This window comes from Neofelis nebulosa, chromosome 13, assembly GCF_028018385.1.
Source record: "Neofelis nebulosa isolate mNeoNeb1 chromosome 13, mNeoNeb1.pri, whole genome shotgun sequence".
NCBI lineage: Eukaryota > Metazoa > Chordata > Mammalia > Carnivora > Felidae > Neofelis > Neofelis nebulosa.
Genome location: NC_080794.1, coordinates 12639937 through 12659942, shown reverse-complemented (window position 1 = coordinate 12659942; position 20006 = coordinate 12639937). Strand labels below are relative to the sequence as shown.

At 40.1% G+C, this 20006-nt stretch overlaps 1 protein-coding gene across 1 annotated transcript in view; it reads left to right on the top strand.

Annotated features, from left to right (window-relative positions):
• The window catches only part of MINPP1 (multiple inositol-polyphosphate phosphatase 1), a 47530-nt gene that overhangs the window by 8788 nt on the left and 18736 nt on the right, over positions 1 to 20006 (top strand). The window contains exons 3-4 of the mRNA XM_058696315.1: positions 1159 to 1256; positions 8163 to 8296. Of these exons, the coding sequence (XP_058552298.1) occupies positions 1159 to 1256; positions 8163 to 8296 (232 nt within the window). The remainder of the gene's footprint in view (positions 1 to 1158; positions 1257 to 8162; positions 8297 to 20006) is intronic.

Here is a 20006-nt window from a genome sequence, read left to right as displayed (position 1 = left end):
GAACTGGAACTTTGGGTGTGAATGAGTCCGGCTCTTTCATCAAAGGTCCTTGGCACTTAGGAGTCACTATGGTATGTTAGGTATTAGGAATATAAACCCTTTTGTTTACATAAGAAAGGTTTTAAGTGACTTCTACGTGTATTCTCAATTAAATATTCTTTTTGTACTATATGCTGCTTTAGGGAAGTTCTTTAAAATCAAAACTGGTTTCTTGGGAATGTGGAAAGACTCTGAAATTAAAGAATAAAAGTAAAGCGTAGGAGGCAGCCTCGCAGCGGACTTTCTTTCTCTCTCTCTGACACCGAGTGTCACCCATTTTGCCGTGACCAGAGAGCACTGCTCTCATCTGGTACTGGCATAGCCACCTTTCATGGCCCGGGGACTTGTTGCCTTCTTCCTTCTTGTCAAATTCCAGGTGCATCTAAATGTAATCGGCTAGTTAGCAGCGTAAAAATCCAGGTACCTTGCTCGGAAATCTGCCTGACTGAGCAGCCAAGTTTGAAAAACGGATGCTGTTAGCGCCCCCTCTCTCCAGTGTGTGAGTTCCCTGCTTGTTTCTCTCCTTCTTGACCTTTGTCTCACCTTCCTCCTGACCTGATCCACTTTGCCCGTTCTTTCCTCACCGCCTTCTGCGTTCTTTTCTCCCTTTTTATATCCTCTCTCCTTCGTAACAGTTACAGTGTGAATTGTGTGACGAAGAGAACTGTTCAGAACTTATTGCTGATTTTCAAGATGAGGACTGAAAGCTTATAACTTTATGTCCCCTCCTCCAGCCCTCTAAAACGAACAAAAGCAAGTTCTGTTTAACAAGTTCTTGGATTAAACTTCTTGTTGGGTTCGTTAAGCCAATATGCTCTTAACAAACACCTTACTTTTAAAACCTGAAAAAGTTACCGTTTTGTAGAGAGAAAGCATCTTATTTTCATTGGACTGAAATTTGTACCTCCTCGTGGTTTCTTCCTGACAGTTCCTTATGTTAGGGATAGTACACAGTGAGTCGTCTGTGATGGCCAGGAAGAAGCTCAGTCGTGTTTTCTCCATGCTAGACGTGCCCAGGTCCTCTGACTGGCTGCACGTGACATTCTGTAGACATTCAGCCTTTGGAAGATTACAGAAAACAGTAACTCACAAATTTTACCTTTCTTTTTCCCCCCCCAGATTTAATTCAGGTAGCTTTTTTTACCTGTTCATTTGACCTGGCAATTAAAGGTGTTAAATCTCCTTGGTGTGATGTTTTTGACATAGATGATGCAAAGGTAAGTATTACTTTTGTAGTTTATTTGCTTTTTTTGCATGATTTTTATCGTTGTTGTTGTTACTTGAAGGAGCTTTTCAAAAAATAAGCAGAGTAGGGAACATGAACTGCCTTTGATTACTTGTAATGTTCCTTGCATAAAGAGATGAATTGTTCAGATACGGCCCACACACTTATAAATAGTTCAGGTTCAGAAAACTTTGGAAAACATCCTTCCGTGGTGATGTGATTTCTAGGTCCACCCGGTTAAAAATCTATTTTGCCTGTCATCAGATTTTACTGCTGGAAAGGACTACAGAGCTGTTAAAATCCAAGTTTTCTTTTTTAACAGTTTTTGTGACAAATTGAGTTCCATGGCAGTAATTCCTCTATGGTTTCTGTCTGTCTGCTTCCTATTTCCTTCTTTTTCTCGTCATTCATGTTGCCTTTCTGTGGACTTTCAGACTCTAGAAAGAGAAGGGCAGACAGGCCTCTGGTGAATTCTGGTCAATTCTGGGATGTTGGGAGCCAGAGAGGTGGGTAGGAGAGTTCATTGTTTTCACAGCACTGAGAATAGCACCAGCCGGTAGAGTGCTGGTGTCTGTGTGGATCATTCAGGAACGTGGACGTCTGAAACTTTCATCGTCTCCTACATACACACAAAGCGTTCAGTACTCCATGCAAAAATCCGTTATTAACCTCAAATTTTGAAAAGAAGGGTACTACTTGCCAGATAGAAGCAGGCTCTTAAGCTGAGAGCTAATGTACATTTGAGGGTAAACAAATGCTTTGTTCTGTTACTCAAAGACCAAAGTGACCAGCAGCCAGATGAAGGGTGATGTGATGTGTTAGTGTGCTCATGCGGGAAAGAGCAGGTGAGTGGGAAACAGAGGAGAGGGCCCTGGGTGGGTGGCTGTTCTAGGACACAGCACCAGGGCTAACGGGTGCATTCCATTTCCTCCCTGTCTGCTCCTCTCCTGTAACTGTTCAAATACTCATCACTTAGAAACTTCTTGACCACTGGGGTGCTTGGGTGGCTCAGTCGGTTAAGCATCCAGCTCTTGGTTTTGGCTCAGGTCATGGTCTTGCATTTCGTGAGTTTGAGCCTGTGTCAGATTCTGTGCTGACAGTGCAGAGCCTGCTTGGGATTCATTCATTCATTGTCTCTCTCCCCGCCCTCCCACCTCTCTCCCTCCCCCTCCTCCTCCCCCTTCCGCACTTGCTCTCTCTCTCTCTCTGGAAATGGATAAACTTAAAAACAAGAAATTTTAAAAGAAATTTCTTGACCATAAAATTAATTAATTATGCCCAGTGTAGCTATAAACTGAAACTTCTGGTCCCCATTCACCTGTGTCAAGATAATGTCCTTTTTCTCCCTACCCAGACTGCTCTAGGGCAAAAAGTCGATAAAGCAGTAATTTTCAGTGCCGTACAAATGATTGATGAGTGTTGTCAAAGGGAGATTTACCTTTTAGCAGAACAACTACAGCTACTAGTTACTACAGCTGGTGGACTATTAGGCAGGTGCCCACATGCCTCTGCTGGCCATCCTTCTCCCGTTAGGAGGTGCTGCGTCCCCCTGCTCCCTTCCCAGGCCTGGCGGCTTCCGGTTGAAGTGCAGGCTCCCGCAGCTCCAAACCCCCCCCACCCCCCGCCCCGCCCCCCCCCCCCCCCCCCCCCCAGTGGTGCAGATGTGCCTCAGAGCCTAACCGGCCTGGCCTCCACTGACTCATCTTCTCTCCACCTGCTTACCTCCTTCCCTGTCCCTTCCCGAGTCCCTCTCCTCTTAAATATTTGCTCTTGCTTTTTGTGCCTCCGTCTCTTCTGGGAGATGTAGTGTCACATGCTCCAGAAACCCTGGAGGTCATGATCTGGGTAAAGTTACACTTCCTCTTCCTATGCCTTGATTTCCCTATCTGTTAAAGGATGCAACTGTTGGATTACTCAGGAACACCCCTGTAATTCTAAGATTCTGTACTACTTGGCTTTTCCTGTTTTATTTATTTTTTTTTTTTTTAGGGTTATCCTTATATCTGTTTATTGCTTGTGAAGAGTTTTTTTTTTTTCTGCAACTTACTTTGATAAATTTGAAGCTGACAGAAGTTGTGAGAATAATACAATAAACATTCACATTCTTATATTCACTGGTTGTTAACCTTTTTTTTTTTTTTTTGCCACATTTCCTTTTCTCCATATATGGGAGTTTCCTGTTGCTGCCATAATGAATTACTGCAGACTTAGTGGTTTTAAAACAATACACATTTATTATCCTACAGTTTTAGAAGTCAGAAGTTCAAAATGATTCTTAACAGGCCTAAAATCAGGATATCAGCACCGTGTTCTTTCTGGAGGCTCAAGAGGACGATCTGTCCCTTGCCTTTTCCAGTCTCTAGAGGCTACCTACATTTTCCCCCATCACTCTGACCTCTGCTTCTGTAGCTAATCTTCTGCTCTGACTGTCCTCGCTAAATATTTATCCTAAGGATGTTTGCGATGACATTTGCCAACCTAAATAGCCCAGGGTAGCTTTCTCATTTTAACATCCTTACCCGAATCACACTTGCAAATTCCTTCTCATCATGCAAGATAACATATTCATAGAGTCTAGGGATTAGGATGGAAACATCTTTGGGCAGCCATTTATTCTGTCTACCACATATAATCTTGGCAGACATCAAAGCACTTCACCCTTAAATACTTGGGTATGCATCTAAGAAACAAGAACATGGCTGTAATAGTTATATACATATATATATATGTGATAGTGATACATAAAGGAGAAAGTTGATTTAATGGCAGTTTTCAAAAAAATAGATGACATATGAAATAGGTATTTTTCTGTGGGATAGCTTTTTGCAACTTTGTATATATTTTATACTGTAATGAGCATATCTTGATTTTCTGTCTCTTCTGGAGTCAGTTTTGGTATTTAATATTTTCTTATAAAAATCATTCAGGTTTTCAGATTTGCAGAGGTTGGCAAACTTTTCTTGCAATTAAAAAAAATTTTTTTTAATGTTTATTTTTGAGAGAGGACAGTGCAAGCAGGAGAGGGGCAGAGAGAGGGAGAGACACAGAATCTGAAGCAGGCTCTAGGCTCTGAGTAGTCAGCACAGCCCAACGTGGGTCTTGAACCCACAAACCACGAGATCATGACCTGAGCTGAAGTTGGACGCTTAACTGACTGAGCCACCCAGGTGCCCCTCTTGCAATTTTTTAAACAAAAATTTTCCCCTCTGTATCTGAGTTTATTTCCCCACTATTATTACTTGTGTGCTTGGATTTTCATCGTTACACTAATTTAGTATTTACTGATGTCATTTTTTTCACAGGTAACAGTTTATATAATGAAATCACCCACCTTTTTTTGTCTATCTAGTTATTATTTAACATGTTTTTAAGTTTCACCTATGATGCTGCATGTAGCTATAGTTCACTTATTTTCATTGTTGTATTCCACTATATGAATTACCACAGGTTTTTTTTAATCTATTATTTTGTTGGTAGACATTTGGGTTGTTCTCAGTTTGGGGCTATTACAAACATTCTTCTGTATGTGAATTGGGGCATACACACACACGTTTCTGAAGCTCTGTCTGTGTGTGTGGTAGAATTGCTGGATTACAGAGCGTAGAGAACTTGAAATTTACTAGATAGTGATGCCAAACTATTTTTGATGTTGTTCTAACTTGTTTCTGTGATTATGCTTCTTTTCATATCTTTTTTTTTTTTTTTTTTTTTTTTTTTTTTTTTTTGGCTTTTGACTTTTTTATTTTCTTAAGCCTTTGGAATTCATGGTACTTTATTTACTCACAGTTTTCATCTGGCTGTTTCATCTGTTAGCAGGGTTTTTTTAAACATTTATTTATTTTTGGGACACAGAGCATGAACAGGGGAGGGGCAGAGAGAGGCAGAGACACAGAATCCGAAGCAGGCTCCAGGCTCTGAGCTATCAGCACAGAGCCCCAAGCAGGGCCATGACCCACGGACCGTACCGCGAGATCATGACCCGAGGTGAAGTCGAATGCTCAACAGACTGAGCCACCCAGGCGCCCCTTGTCATATAACTTTAAAGAGTTTTGAATTTTGTTTTATTTTACAGTTTAGTTACTTGTGGGTCAGCTTGATCCTTTTGACGTTTATTTCTGTGAGTTTCATGCCCTAGATCTGAACTTAACAAAACTCAAAACCAAATCTTGTAAACATGCTTCTGCTGTTAAAGTGTGACGTTTCTGGGGTCTGCGTTGAAGCTGTGGATGTCTGAGTGTGCCCTGAAAGTCTCTTACTTAGGCTGCTTGGAACCTGATGATCTCCCACTTTTGTGATAGCTCTGGAATTCAGCTTGTAACGCCCACAATATTCGGCAACAGACTCAAGGGGACCCCCAGATTCCTAGAGCTCTCTTCTGGGCAGCTTCCTCCTTTCTGATACTCCACCCTCCACCCTGCTACTTCCAGCCCCTTAAGAGTCTGTTCTCCCTCCTCTGCTCAGCAGGATTCTGCCTGACATTCCTTTCCCTGTTCCTCCGGGCACAAACCTGGGACAATTGTAGGGTTTGCTGGGTTGGTTTCTCTTCTCTCAGCGATCACAGTTCAGTGCTGATTACTCAATGACTGAAAATATTTATTTTACATATTTTGTTTTTTGGTCCGGAGGACATGCTTGGTATCAGGTAGTCCATCCTGGCATATGGCATTTCTTTCCGTATGCTGTTGAATTTTATTTGGTGATGTTTTATTTCAGATTCATTAAAGCCTGTTTGTAGTGAGGCTGGTTTACGGCAGTGGCTCTCCTTTGTGGGTGGTACTACTGGCCTGGGCCCATTCTTTTTCCTTCGATAGGTTTAGAACGTGAGGGGGAATTTGTGTCCGTAGCAGTGACTAGGACACACAGTGGAGGGCACAGGAATTGCAGTGCAGTGGTCTGGATTTTCTTTCCTCGACCCTTTCCTTAGGGCTTTATTTGTTCAGGTTTGGGTACAGGCTTCTAGTAGCTTCCTAAAATGAGTTCAGAAGCTTTCCATCTTTCCCTGTACCTTGGAATAATTTAAATATTAGGAACTAACCCTTCTTGAAGGTTTCGTAGAGCTCCTATTTAAAACCATATATACCTGGGGGCACCAGGGTGGCCCAGTCGGTTGGTTAAGCATCCGACTCTGGACTTCACCTCAGGTCAGGATCTCGTAGTTCGTGAGTTCAGGCCCTGTATCCCACTCTGCGCTGACCGTGCAGAGCCTGCTTGGGATTCTCTCTCTCTCTTTCAAGATTAATAAGTAAACTTAACAAAAATTATTTAAAAAAAAAAAAGAAAAGAAAACAAATATACCTGGTATGTTTTAGGTAGACCTTTGTCTCTATTTTGTATGATCAGATTTTTCTGAGTCAGTTTGGGTAATTTGTATTTTTCTAGAAAAAACACTTATTTCATTTACATTTTCAAATCTTTTTGAGATAAAGTTTCAATAGTGTGCATGTATGATTTTTTAAAAATCTTTAGTTATATCTCCTTTTTTATTTCTGACAGTTTTTTATTTTCTTGAATGGATTTGACAGAACTTTAATTCTTTTAATGTTAATTCCTTCCTTTTAAAAAAATGTTTACTTTGTCCCTTTTGCCAACTTCTTGATTTAATTGCCTTTTTAGTATCTCTTTAGTTTTGTTTTTGGATTATGGCAATGACTTACCCTGGCTCTTGCTCTTAAAGTTATAATAAAACTACTACTAGTTTTCTCTGGGGGCTTTTTCAGAGAAGAATAACTTATAATTACTACAGAGGCTTCTCTTGTGTCTCTTTTAATTGCACGTTTTAGTTCTCTAGTTTTGGTGTTTATCTGATCAAATGATACGTGAGTGCAGAGTCTAACATTCAGAGAAAGCCTGCCTTAATCACCAATTCTAATCCAAGACCTCTCTCCATAGCGATCAGTCATTGCTGTCAGTTTAATATGGGCCTTTTAACCCTTTTCTGTGCTGCTGTTGATAATCTGTGTCATTCTTAGAACTATAAACAGCATAATGTATACATGTAGGTATGTATGTCTTGGTAATACAAGGTATTATACTGTATTTATTATTCTCAACCTGCCCTTCTCATTCAGTACATCCTGGAGATCCTTCCACATCAGTGCACGAAGATCTACAATACAGAAGGTTTAAATAACTGCATAGTGTTCCATAGTATGTGTATACCCTAGTTTAGTCAACCATCTGCCTATTAACGAAATGTCAGTATTTCCAGGAATCTTTTTTCCATTCGATAAGCAGTGCTGGTGTTAAGACATTCTTACACATTCTCTCTTGTGTTCCTCTGTGACTAAAACTTCCTAAGAAATGGAATTAAATGGGTCATAGAGATGTATGCTTTTATGGAGTTTGCCGACTTGCCCTTTAGAACAACTATGCCAGTATACATTCCTTTTCTAGATTCTTGGTCAAATTTCATTACTAATTTTGCCGTGCTGACACATGAACCAAAGTAACTTGTCTTCTGTCTGGTTTCTATCTTCATAAAGTTCTCAAAAGTTCCTAGTCTGCTGTTGGCATCTTTCTGTGCTATAATAAATAACCTTCTATGTGTATCCTTTTTTCTTTTTTCTGTATATGTATTTGCTATCACTTTAATTTTCGCAGAAAGGGGAAGTGAGCATGTCTTTAACCCTCTGTCCTGCGGTGTCCTGGGTGCTGGGTTATGGCATGAGTGCTCCTCACTTGCTCTTGCATGCCCTCCTCTACGCTCCCACGGTTTGAGTTTTTGTGTCATCGTAAATCTGTCTGTGTCATGGGCTTAAAATGGCAAATATAAACTCGACATACTTTGTGTAGAATGGCAGTTAAACAACGTAATCTTTTCTGAGAATCACTGTTAAAGCAGGGAATCTGTTAACATTTAAAAAAATGTAATAACGATTTTTGAAATTTTCGTTTTTAGGTATTAGAATATTTAAATGATCTGAAGCAATATTGGAAAAGAGGATACGGGTACACTATTAATAGTCGGTCCAGCTGCACCCTGTTTCAGGATATCTTCCAACACTTGGACAAAGCAATTGAACAGAAACAAAGGTAAAAACTTAATTTTTTTTAATGTGTCTTCTTAAATGCTCAACTGAACTTCTGGAAAATGTTTTATAATGGGTGATTTCAAAAAATAGTTTTGGGCCCCGTGGCTGTCTCTGTCGGTAGAGCATCCGACTTCGGCTCACGTCATGATCTCACGATTCATGGGTTTGAGCCCCGTGCCGGCCTCTGTGATCACAGCTCAGAGCCTGGAGCCTGCTTCGGTTTCTGTGTCTCCCCGTCTCTATGTTCTGTCCCCCACCTGTGCTCTCTCTGTCTCTCAAAAATAAACATTAGAAAAAAATTTTTTAATAGGTTTTGCTTGTGTTTTTAAAAAATAATAACTAGACATACAAAAGAATGAGATGACATATGTGAGTTATGAGATATATACACCCTTTGTTCAACCCAAGATCTAGAACGTTACTAATAATTCGCATTTGCAGTGCTTCTCTTTTCCTGCCTCCTTGTGTTCCCTCTACTCCATGTCCCCTATAACCACTGTTCTGAATTTGCTGTATATCCTTTGCCTCTTTAAGGTAGTTTTTATTGTAAATGTATGTGTGCAAACAGTATGTTTGGTTTTGCTTAGAGTCATATGCCTGTTGTCTTCTGGGATTTCCCCGCCGCCTCCCCCTCCCCCCCAGCATTACATTTATAGTGTTCATCATATTGTTACCTATATTATAAAGTCAGAAAATAAACAATTTTATGTGGCGCCTAGGTGACTCAGTTGGTTAAGCATCTGACTTTTGATTTCTGCTCAGGTCATGATCTCATGGTTTGTGGGTTCGAGCCCCACATCAGGCTCTGCAGTGACAGCACAAAGCCTGCTTGGGATCCTCTTTCTCCCTTGCGTGTGTGTGTGCGTTCTCTCTCTCTCTCTCTCTCTCTCAAAATAAATAAACTTAAAAAAATAAACATTTTTACTATAGTACAAGATTCAATGATATGTGATATTCAGTAACTAAATACCACAGTTTATGCTCTCTTTTTGTCAGTGGACATTGGGTAGTTTCTATTTTTTGCTGTTATGAAATAGTGTAATTAATTGTACATGGCTTGTGGTAGGAATTGCAAAATGTTTTTGAGTAAAACGCTCTCATGGAAAATCTTTTGTTAATCATACTTTTCAAGTTTTTTTTTAAAAACTTCTCATAATTTAAACCTGATAGAGTCTAAACCCCATTTTATTTGACAAATATGCTTCCATGAAAGCTTATGCATTCATAATTAGAGACAAAAATGCTATAAAGATGGAGACAGAAAGATGGAAGATTGTGTATTTGATTGTGTTTGCAATATTAAGTTTTTCGTATATACATGTAGAGAGAGAATTTGTGTGTGTGTGTGTGTGTGTGTGTGTGTGTGTAGCTCCAGTTCATGAAGTTTTCTTGGGTTTGATGGGAGTTAGGGAGAAAACTCAATTGAGTATTTAGTTTCTGCTACCAAATGATTTTTGTGGGGCAAAATAGTCAAGGCAAGTTCTATCTTTGAGGTAAGCATTAACTTTTTCCTACTTAGTTTTATGAGTGGTTTATAACCCATAGACTTCATAAGATAACGGATCTTTTCTATTTGTTCATTGTTTCTGTCTCATTGTTGAACGTGTTTTGGGAAACTTGAAATTGTGTCAGAAAGATTCTTGAATAGGGGCGCCTGGGTGGCGCAGTCGGTTAAGCGTCCGACTTCAGCCAGGTCACGATCTCGCGGTCCGTGAGTTCGAGCCCCGCGTCAGGCTCTGGGCTGATGGCTCAGAGCCTGGAGCCTGTTTCCGATTCTGTGTCTCCCTCTGTCTCTGCCCCTCCCCCGTTCATGCTCTGTCTCTCTCTGTCCCAAAAATAAATAAATAAACGTTGAAAAAAAAAATTTAAAAAAAAAAAAAAAAAAGAAAGATTCTTGAATAATTTTTTGTAAGATTTGCTATTATAATTTGATGCCAGATTTTAAGGTTAAGTTTATCTTCATGTTTCAAAATGAATGTTACATTACAGAGTGAATTAAAGATGACCCAGATAAATGAAGAGATATACTATCTTTATGGATTGGAAGATAGATTGATCATTTGTAGACTGATTGCAATCCCCATCACAGTCCGTAGGTCTCTTTGTGGAAATTGAGAGGCTTATTCTAAAATTTATACAGAAATGCAAAGAAGCTTGAGGAGCTAAAACAATTTTGAAAGAAAAAACAACAATAAAAACTTAAAAATATTTCACTTCAAAACTTACTATAAATCTATAGCCATAGACAAAAAGACCAATGGAATAGAATCAAGTCAATAAATAAACTCATAAATAAACCCTTATATGGTCAGTTTGCAACAAAGATGCCAAGGTCACGCATTGGAAAAAAGGATAGTCTTCAGCAGTTGGTGCTGGAACAGTTGGATAACCATGTGTTTAAAATGACACTTAGGCCCTTACTTCACCCTATACAAGAGATAAAACTGTGAAACTCCTAGAAGAAAACATGGAAGTGAATCTTTGTGATCTTGGATTAGGTCAATATTTCATAGCTAAAAAGCCCGAAAGTTCAATCTACAGCAAAATTGATAAAATGGACCTCCTCAAAATTAAAAATTTTTGTGCTTCTTGGGGTGCCTGGGTGGCTCAGTTGGTTGAGCATCCGACTTCAGCTCAGGTCATGATCTCACGGTTCACGAGTTCAAGCCCTGCGTCGGGCTGTGTGCTGATAGCTCAGAGCCTGGAGCCTGCTTCAGATTCTGTGTCTCCCTCTCTCTGCCCCTCCTCAGCTCATGTTCTGTCTCTCTCTGTCTCAAAAATAAACATTAAAAAAAAATTTTTTTAATGTTTATGCTTCTAAAAATACTATTTGCAAAATGAGAAGATAAGCTATAGACTTGGAGAAAATATTTGCAAAATATACATATATGTTTAAGGATTTGAATCCAGAATACATAGAGATGTTACCTCCCAATAAGGAGACAAACTAATTTTTAAAAAGAGCATAAGATTTGAATGGACAGTTAAGAAGATATGTGGATGGCAAATAAGTACAAGAAAAGATGCTTTTAACATCATTAGATGTTAAAACCACAGTGAAATACCACCAGTATATTCCCAAACTGGTTTTGAAATGATTTGGGGGGGGAAAAAAAATATCTCTTCCCCAAGTTCTTGACACAGGGCTCCTGAAACCCGTGGAATTTCCTGGGTGATAGGCGTATCTTTTGTTCTAATGAGGCAACTTTGGGTGGCACCCTGGACAGCTCCAGGATGAGCGTTGAAAGACCAAGCCTTGAGTAAGTAGAAGCTTGCAATTTTCAGCCCTGAGCCCCATTCTCTTGAGAAGGAAGGAGGATTGGAAATGGAGTTAATGATGAATCATGCTTGTGCGATGAAGATGTCATAAAAATCCAAAAAAACGTTTGTGGTTTCGGGAGCTCCTGGGTTGATGAACAAGTAGATGTGCCGAGAGAGTGAACTATTACGTAGTCCATGCCTCAAGAGGGTGTGGAAGCTCCGTGCCCCATCCCACAAACCTGGCCCTACCCATTGCTTCCATGTGGACATTCACCTGTATCCTTTATCGTATCCTTTTGTAATAAACTGGTAATGTGTTTTCCTGAGTTTTGTGAGCTGCTCTGGCAAGTTAATAAGCCTACAAATCCTTTGATTTGTAGCCCAGTTGGATAGAAGCTGTGTGTAACCTGGGACTAACACTCATACTTGCAGTTGGTGCCGGGAAGGGGAGGGAGGAGCAGTCTCGTGGGACCGAGTCCTGAGTGGAATCTGACACTGGCTCCAGGTACATGGTGTCAGAATTGAGTTAAATTGTAGGATACCCGGCTGCTATCACAGAATCGCAGGGTGTGGGGAAAAAGCCCCACATGTTTGGTATCAGAAGTGGTAGGAGTATGTAGTGTGAGAGTAGAGGAGAAACACAGGAGGGAGAGCCTGGGTGTTTTTCATACTCACTGGCTAAAATTTAAGTTAAAAAGAAAAAAGACTGTCCTAAATGTTGGCAAGATGTGTAGGAACTAGAAGCTTTACACATTGCTGGTGGGAATGTAAAATTTAATACAGCCACTTGGGAAAAGTTTGGTGGCTTCTTAAAAAGTTAAATCTACCATGATTTAGCAACTTTAGTCCAAAAGTACCCAATAGAAATGAAAATACATGTCTGCACAGACTTTTATGTGACTGTTTATTGCAGTGTTTTTCATAATAGGTAAAAACTGTAAACAATTCCTTTGTCCACCAGCTGATAAATGAATAAATGCAGGTCTTATGGCCATGTGATGGAATACTACTCAGCAATGAAAAGGAATGAATTACTGACAGATGCAGCAAAATGAATGGCTCCCAAGATACTATGCTAACTGAAAGAAGCCTGTTGGAAAAAGGAGGGGGAAAGAATGAAATAGTCTTTTGGTAAAAGTGGAAATAATTTTTAATGAATTTAGCAACTCAGAAAAATGGAATCTTTCCTTAGAAATTTTGACAGGATGACTCCAAAATGCTTATGACATGTAATTGCTTGAAATGTGTTTTAATTATCAGTTCGCTTCCCTGCCTTGATAAAATACACTAAAATAATTGAGGAGTCAAAACAAAAAATCAGGGCTCTTGCAGTTCCATGAGATGATCTGGATTACTATAGACAGGACAAGCCGGTTTTTGTTTTAAATAGTTTTGTTTTTTAGAGCCCATTTTGGTTCACAGCAAGATTGAGCGGAAGGTAAAGAGACTTCCCAACATTCCCTTCCCCATAGCCCTCCCTACTATCACAATCGCCTACCAGAGTTACTTTTTAAAAGCAGTTTTGGGGCGCCTGGGTGGCACAGTCGGTTAAGCGTCCGACTTCAGCCAGGTCACGATCTCGCGGTCCGTGAGTTCGAGCCCCGCGTCAGGCTCTGGGCTGATGGCTCGGAGCCTGGAGCCTGTTTCTGAATCTGTGTCTCCCTCTCTCTCTGCCCCTCCCCCGTTCATGCTCTGTCTCTCTCTGTCCCAAAAATAAATAAAAAACGTTGAAAAAAAAAAAAAAGCAGTTTTGAGAAATAGTTTCTATATCATGTAGTTCATCCATTTACATTGTGCAGTTCTGTGGCTTTTAGTATATTCAAGAGTTGTGCAGCCGTCACCACTGTTTAATTTCAGATCATTTTCACTACCTGAGAGAGAAACCATATGCCCATTAGCAGTCTCTCCCCATTTACCCAAACGCTCTGAGCAGCAGGCAGCCCCTAATCTACTTTCTTTCTCCATGGATTTGGGTTTTCTGGACATGTCATATAAGTGGAATCATGTAATATGTGGTTCTTTGTGACTGGCTTCTTTGACTTAGCGTAACGTTCTCAGGTTCATCCGTGTTGTAGCATGTGTCAGTATTTCGTTCTTTTTATGGCTGAATAGTATTTTGCCGTATGAATATACCATATTTTGTTCATTAATTGATATCTGGGTCCTATCCACATTTTTGCTCTCGTGCGTAATGCTTCCGTGAGCATTTGCATACAGACTTTTGTGTGTTCACGTTTTCATTTGGCTCGGGTATATGCCCAGAATGGAATTTCTAGGGAGTCATGAAGTTTGACTCTCGGGAATTGTTAAAAGAGTATTGAAACTGTAGCCATGTAGGCAATCTCTGACATGCGCTGGTTCCTGGATGTGATCTGTAGACAAAGCGTTCCAAGTTGAGGTTGCCCTGTTTACAGTGATCCAGATGACCTGCTGGGAGGTTTTACTTGTTTTGTTTTTATCTTAAAGTGAAATTCCAGTTTTTAGCTTATTTTCTTACAATTTGTTTATCTTACCCACAGATGAAATACAGACGGAAAAATGGAACTAATTGAGGAATCATTACGTTAGGTAGTAGCCAACTGTACTCAGAAGCTAACGAGGCTAATTGTCGTGCATGGCTCCTGGGATCAGGTGTGGTAATACAGAGGCAGTGTGATGCTGTAGGCAGGTACTTGGATTTCGTGTGAGTCCTGATTCTGCTTTATTGATGTTGCAGATTCCTCACTTCTGAAAGGGGGCTGCGTCTGCTGACTGGCAGGGTCGTTGTGATAATGAAATGAGATAATGTCTTCAAAGTACTTAGTATAATATGATGTTCCCATCAGCAAGATGAAGGAATTCTTACCCTCTTTTGGATGATTACTCCTTTATTTGTGGAGTTGTGAATTATTTGTGAATTAAAACACCTGCTATGATACATGTCAGGCAGTGTTTCAGGACCAGCAAACAATGATGAGTAAGACAGACTCATTGCACTTGTGACTTACAATCTAGAAAAAATAGAAGTGTGTATCAAATTCACGGGTAATGGTGTAACTGTTCATGTGAGATTGTGAAACAGTATAAACAGTCAAAGGAAGGAGAGTTTGAGCTTGTATGACAGCTGATCATGTTGGCCACTGCCTCCTTTTCTATCTGAGGAGGAAGAGACAGCAGTAATTGTGAAGAAACTGGCAGGTGCTTTTCAGGGACTGGTTATCTCTATACTAAAAGACTGATCAGAGTTTTAAAAAGTATTTACGTAGCTGAATCAAGATTAAATTGTCTTGCCAAAATTACCTTGATTCCAAAACCAGACAAAGACCCCACTAAAAAGAATTATAGACCAGTTTGTCTGATGAACATGGATGCAAAAGTCCTCAGCAAGATACTAGCCAATCGGATCCAATGATGCCTTAAAAGAATTATTCACCACGATCAAGTGGGATTTATACCTGGGATGCAGGGCTGGTTCAATATCCGCAAAACAACCAATGATTCATCACATCAATAAAAGAAAGGACAAGAACCACATGATCCTCTCAATAGATGCAGAGAAAGCACTTGAAAAAATACAGCATCCTTTCTTCATAAAAACCCTCAAGAAAGTAGGGATAGAAGGATCATACCTCATTGAAAGACCCACTGCTGATATATCCTCAATGGGGAAAAACTGAGAGCCTTCCCTCTAAGGTCAGGACAGGGATGTCCACTCTAACCACTGTTAACTCAACAGACTATTGGAAGTCCTAGCCTCAGCAATCAGACAACACAAAAGAATAAAAGGTATCCAAATCAGCAAGGAGGAAGTCAAACTTTCACTCTTCACAGATGACATGATTCTCTATTTGGAAAACCCAAAAGATTCCACAAAAAAACTGCTAGAACTAATCCATGAATTCAGCAAAGTCACAGGATATAAGATCAATGCACAGAAATCAGTTGCATTTCTATACATCAATAGTGAAGCAGCAGAAAGTGAAATCAAGGAATTGATCTTGTTTACAATTGCACCAAAAACCATTAAATACCTAGGACTAACCCTAATCATAGATGTAAAAGATCTATATGTTGAAAACTATAGAAAACTTATGAAGGAATTGAAGAAGACACAAAGAAATGGAAAAACATTCCATGCTCATGGATTGGAAGAATAAATATTGTTAAAATGTCAATACTACCCAAAACAATCTATACATCCAATGCAATCCCAATCAAAATTGCACCTCATTCTTAAAGCCAGACAAACAATCCTAAAATTTGTATGGAACCACAAAAGACCCCAAATAGCCAAAGTAATATTGAAAAAGAAAACCAAAGCAGGAGGCATCACAATCCCAGACTTTAGCCTCTACTACAACACTGTAATCATCAAAACAGTATGGTACTGGCACAAAAACAGACACATAGACCAATGGAATAGAATAGAGAACCCAGAATTGGACCCACAAATGTGTGGGCAACTAATCTTTGACAAAGCAGGAAAGAGTATCCAATGGAAAAAAGTCTCTTTAGCAAATGGTGCTGGGAGAAATGGACAGCAACATGTAGAAGAATGAAACTAGACCACTTTTCTTACACCACAAAAATAAACTCAAAATGGATGAAAGACCTAAATGTAAGACAGGAAACCATCAAAACCCTAGAGGAGAAAGCAGGCAACAACCTCTTTGACCTCAGCCGCAGCAATTTCTTTCTCAACATGCCTCCAGAGGCAAGGGAAACAAAAGCAAAAAATGAACTATTGAGACCTCATCAAAATAAAAAGCTTCAGCACAGCAAAGAAAACAATCAGCAAAACTAGAAGGCAACCGACAGAATGGGAGAAGATATTTGCAAATGACATATCAGATAAAGGGTTAGTATCCAAAATCTATAAAGAACTTATCAAACTCAGCACCCAAAAACCAAATAATCCAGTGAAGAAATGGGCAAAAGACATGAAGAGACACTTTTCTAAAGAAGACATCCAGATGGCTTGCAGACCCATGAAAAATGCTCAACGTCACTCATCATCAGGGAAAAACAAATTCAAACCACAATGAGATACCACCTCACACCTGACAGAATGGCTAACGCTAACAACTCAGGCAACAACAGATGTTGGCAAGGATGCAGAGAAAGAGGATCTCTTTTGTACTGTTTGTGGGAATACCAACTGGGGCAGCCACTCTGGAAAACAGTATGAAGGTTCCTCAAAAAATTAAAAATAGAACTACCCTATGACCCAGCAATTGCACTACTGGGTATTTATGCAAAGGGTACAGGAGTGCTGTTTCGAAGGGGCACATGCACCCCCATGTTTATAGCAGCACTATCGACAATAGCCAAAGTATGGAAAGAGCCCAAAAGTCCATCAATGGATGAATGAATGAAGAAGATGGTGTGTGTGTGTGTGTGTGTGTGTGTGTGTGTGTGTGTGATGGAGTATTACTCGACAATCAAAAAGAATGAAATTCTGCTGTTTGCAACAATGTAGAGTGTATTATGCTAAGTGAAATTAGAGAAAAACAAATAAATGACTTCACTCATATGGAATTTAAGATACAAAACAGATAAACATAAGGGAAGAGAAACAAAAATAATATAAAAACAGGGAGGGAGACAAAACATAAGAGACTCTTAAATATAGAGAACCAGCTGAGGGTTGCTGGAGGGGTTGTGGGTGGGGGGGATGGGCTAAGTGGGCAAGGGACATTAAGGAGGACACTTGCTGAGATGAGCGCTAGGTGTTACATGTAGGGGATGAATCACTGGAATTGAATCCTGAAATCATTGCACTATATGCTCACTAACTTGGATGTAAATTTAAAAAAAATTTTTTTAAATAAAAATTTTGAAAAACAGCTAAAAAAAATTAAATCTTCTTAAATAGAGGGAAGAAGGTATATTTAGAGACTTCTATCATATTTCTGTCCAAAAAAGCATATTGATAGGATTTTAGGAGCAGTGCTACATTTAAGAATACTTCTAAAGAAAACCAACATATGCTCAGCAAAGAGAATAATAGCGTTTTAAAAAATTAATAGATTTTGTGTCTTAGAGCAGTTTTAAGTTCACACCAGTTTGGAGTGGGAATTCTAGAGTTCCCAACTACCTTCCCCTCCACATACACAGCCTCCCTCAACATTAATATCACACACACAGTGGTAGGATAAGACTTCAATAGATTTTTCTGACCCATTCTATCAGAACATTAACCTTTTTTCTTTGCGACTCTTAAAATCTTTTTTGTATTTGTGTTTAGAGTCTGTGTGTATGTTTATGAGCAGCATTTTGTCATCCTGTTGTCTGAGGGAGAGGTCTCTCACTTCATGGTGGAGCCCCCAGGCTACGTTTGCGTTCCATGTACTACTGCTTAGGCAGGCTGTTCCCTCTTTATGTTCATGGTCAATCAGAGGTCGGCCTCCGAGTTTATGAATACTTCTTCAACGTAATTTTAGGAGCCTGGTTTTACTTCACAGAAAAACTGGAGATTACAAACAGTGTTAATTGACGAGGGTCCGCATTTTGGCTGCGCATAGCTGCCCTTCAAGCTCAGGGTCCTTTACTCTTATTAGGATCTTGATTTTTATTTTCCTCCTTGAACCATCACCACAGTGATGGGATTAAAGTTAAAACCAGTACATTCACTATTTAAGCAAATTTAAGCAGCTTTTGCCATTTAAGCAGCTGTGATTAGAAAAGCAGATTGCGGAGGGGTGCCTGGGTGACTCAATTAGGCGTCCTCTGTTGGCTCAGGTCATGATCTCATGGTTGGTGAGTTCGAGCCCCATATCAGGCTCTGTGCTGACAGCTCAGCGCCTGGAGCCTGCTTCAGATTCTGTGTCTCTCTTTCTCTCTGCCCTTCCCCTGCTCTCTTTCTCTCTCTCTCAAACATTAAAAAAATTAAAAAAAAAAAGACTGGATTTACTAAAGGGATGAGACTATATGGATTTTATTCTACTGTACCCATTCCCCATTATCTCTGTTGATATATTTTTATCTTTTTAGATCGGGGTAATTCAATAAGTCACTTCTTTTTTACAATAAGGTTTATATTCTGAACTGTAATTGCTTAGCCTCATGAGAGCTTTCATTTCATCATGGATAATCTCAGACGCTGAAATTGACTGCTGTCAATATTTGTTACTATCATTAAACTTACTAACTTTGTCTACTTTTTCAATGACTCTCAAATCTTGATATTTTCAGATTTTGCCATTGAACAAGGGTATGGCTTTTTAACATTGTGTAGTTCCTTATTTTAACATAAGATGGCAGCATTGAAATTCACGTGGCAACAAATGATTTTATTTTTTATTTAGTTTTTATAATTTTTTAAAGTTTATTCATTTATTATTTCCGAGAGAGGGAGAGACATGGAGAGCCCGCACAAGTGGGGGAGGGGTACACACACACACACACACACACACACACACACACACACACAGAATCCAACGCAGGCTCCAGGCTCTGAGCTGTCAGCACAGAGCCCGGCTGGGGGCTTGAACTCAACAACCGTGAGATCATGATCTGAGCTGAAGTTGGACACTTAACCGACTGGCCCACCCAGGTGCCCCAACGGGTGATTTTTAAATAGCTGTTTGGGTCGTTTGGCCCGTGGGAATTAGGGAGGGAGGGCTTGTCTTTTAAAGTTCTAGGAAATGTGTGCAGATTCTAAGTCCTCAGGACGTGTGTGCCAGTCTTTTTGCTCCCTTTCTGCAGTCAGGGTTCCATGGAGTCCAGGTGGATGTTCCAGCAAACTCTGGGAGTGCTGCCTGTCGAAAGAAACTGGCTAAATAAAGATTAAAATATAACTAGTCTGGCTGTGCCAATGTCCATCTGGTTTTGGGAAAAACTTTTGGACTCTCCGTAGAGCATAGGTGTCTGGTGTCTGGAACTTTATCTCGGTGTCCACTCCTCGGTGCCTAGAACGAGCACGGGGTACATACAGTTGGTGGTCGGTACGCATCACAGGAGTGTCTGCAGTCCTCTCTTTCTCTCCCATCCGTTGTCCCTTTTTAGTCCGTGCTTCCGTCATGCAGGCGTCCCAGCCGCAAACTGCCTCATTCTGGACTCTGCCTCCCTCACCTTCTACCTCTACTCACCGTGTTGCGTTCTGTATTTGTCGTTTTGTGGGGTTTTTTGGTTTTGCTTCCAGATTTAGATCTGTTCCTTCCACGTTTTTTACCCCACCGCTCCGCCCTCAGTTCATTCAGGCCAGTATCTTTCTCTTAGATTTCAGCAACTGCTTCTAAGTGCTTGCCTGGCCTCAGCGTCCGCCCGCCTGACTCCCGTGTATTATGCAGGCAGTAGAGGATGTACATCTAAGTTACTGTCTCAGGGAGCTCATGTCCTAGTTTGGAGGATATTTATATAACAGCACTAAAACCGGTTTTTAAAAAAGTGCTGAAGGAGAATGAATTTGAACTTTGGAATTTGGTAAAGGCTTTATGGGATGAGTCCTTGAGGTTGGTCACTGAAGACTT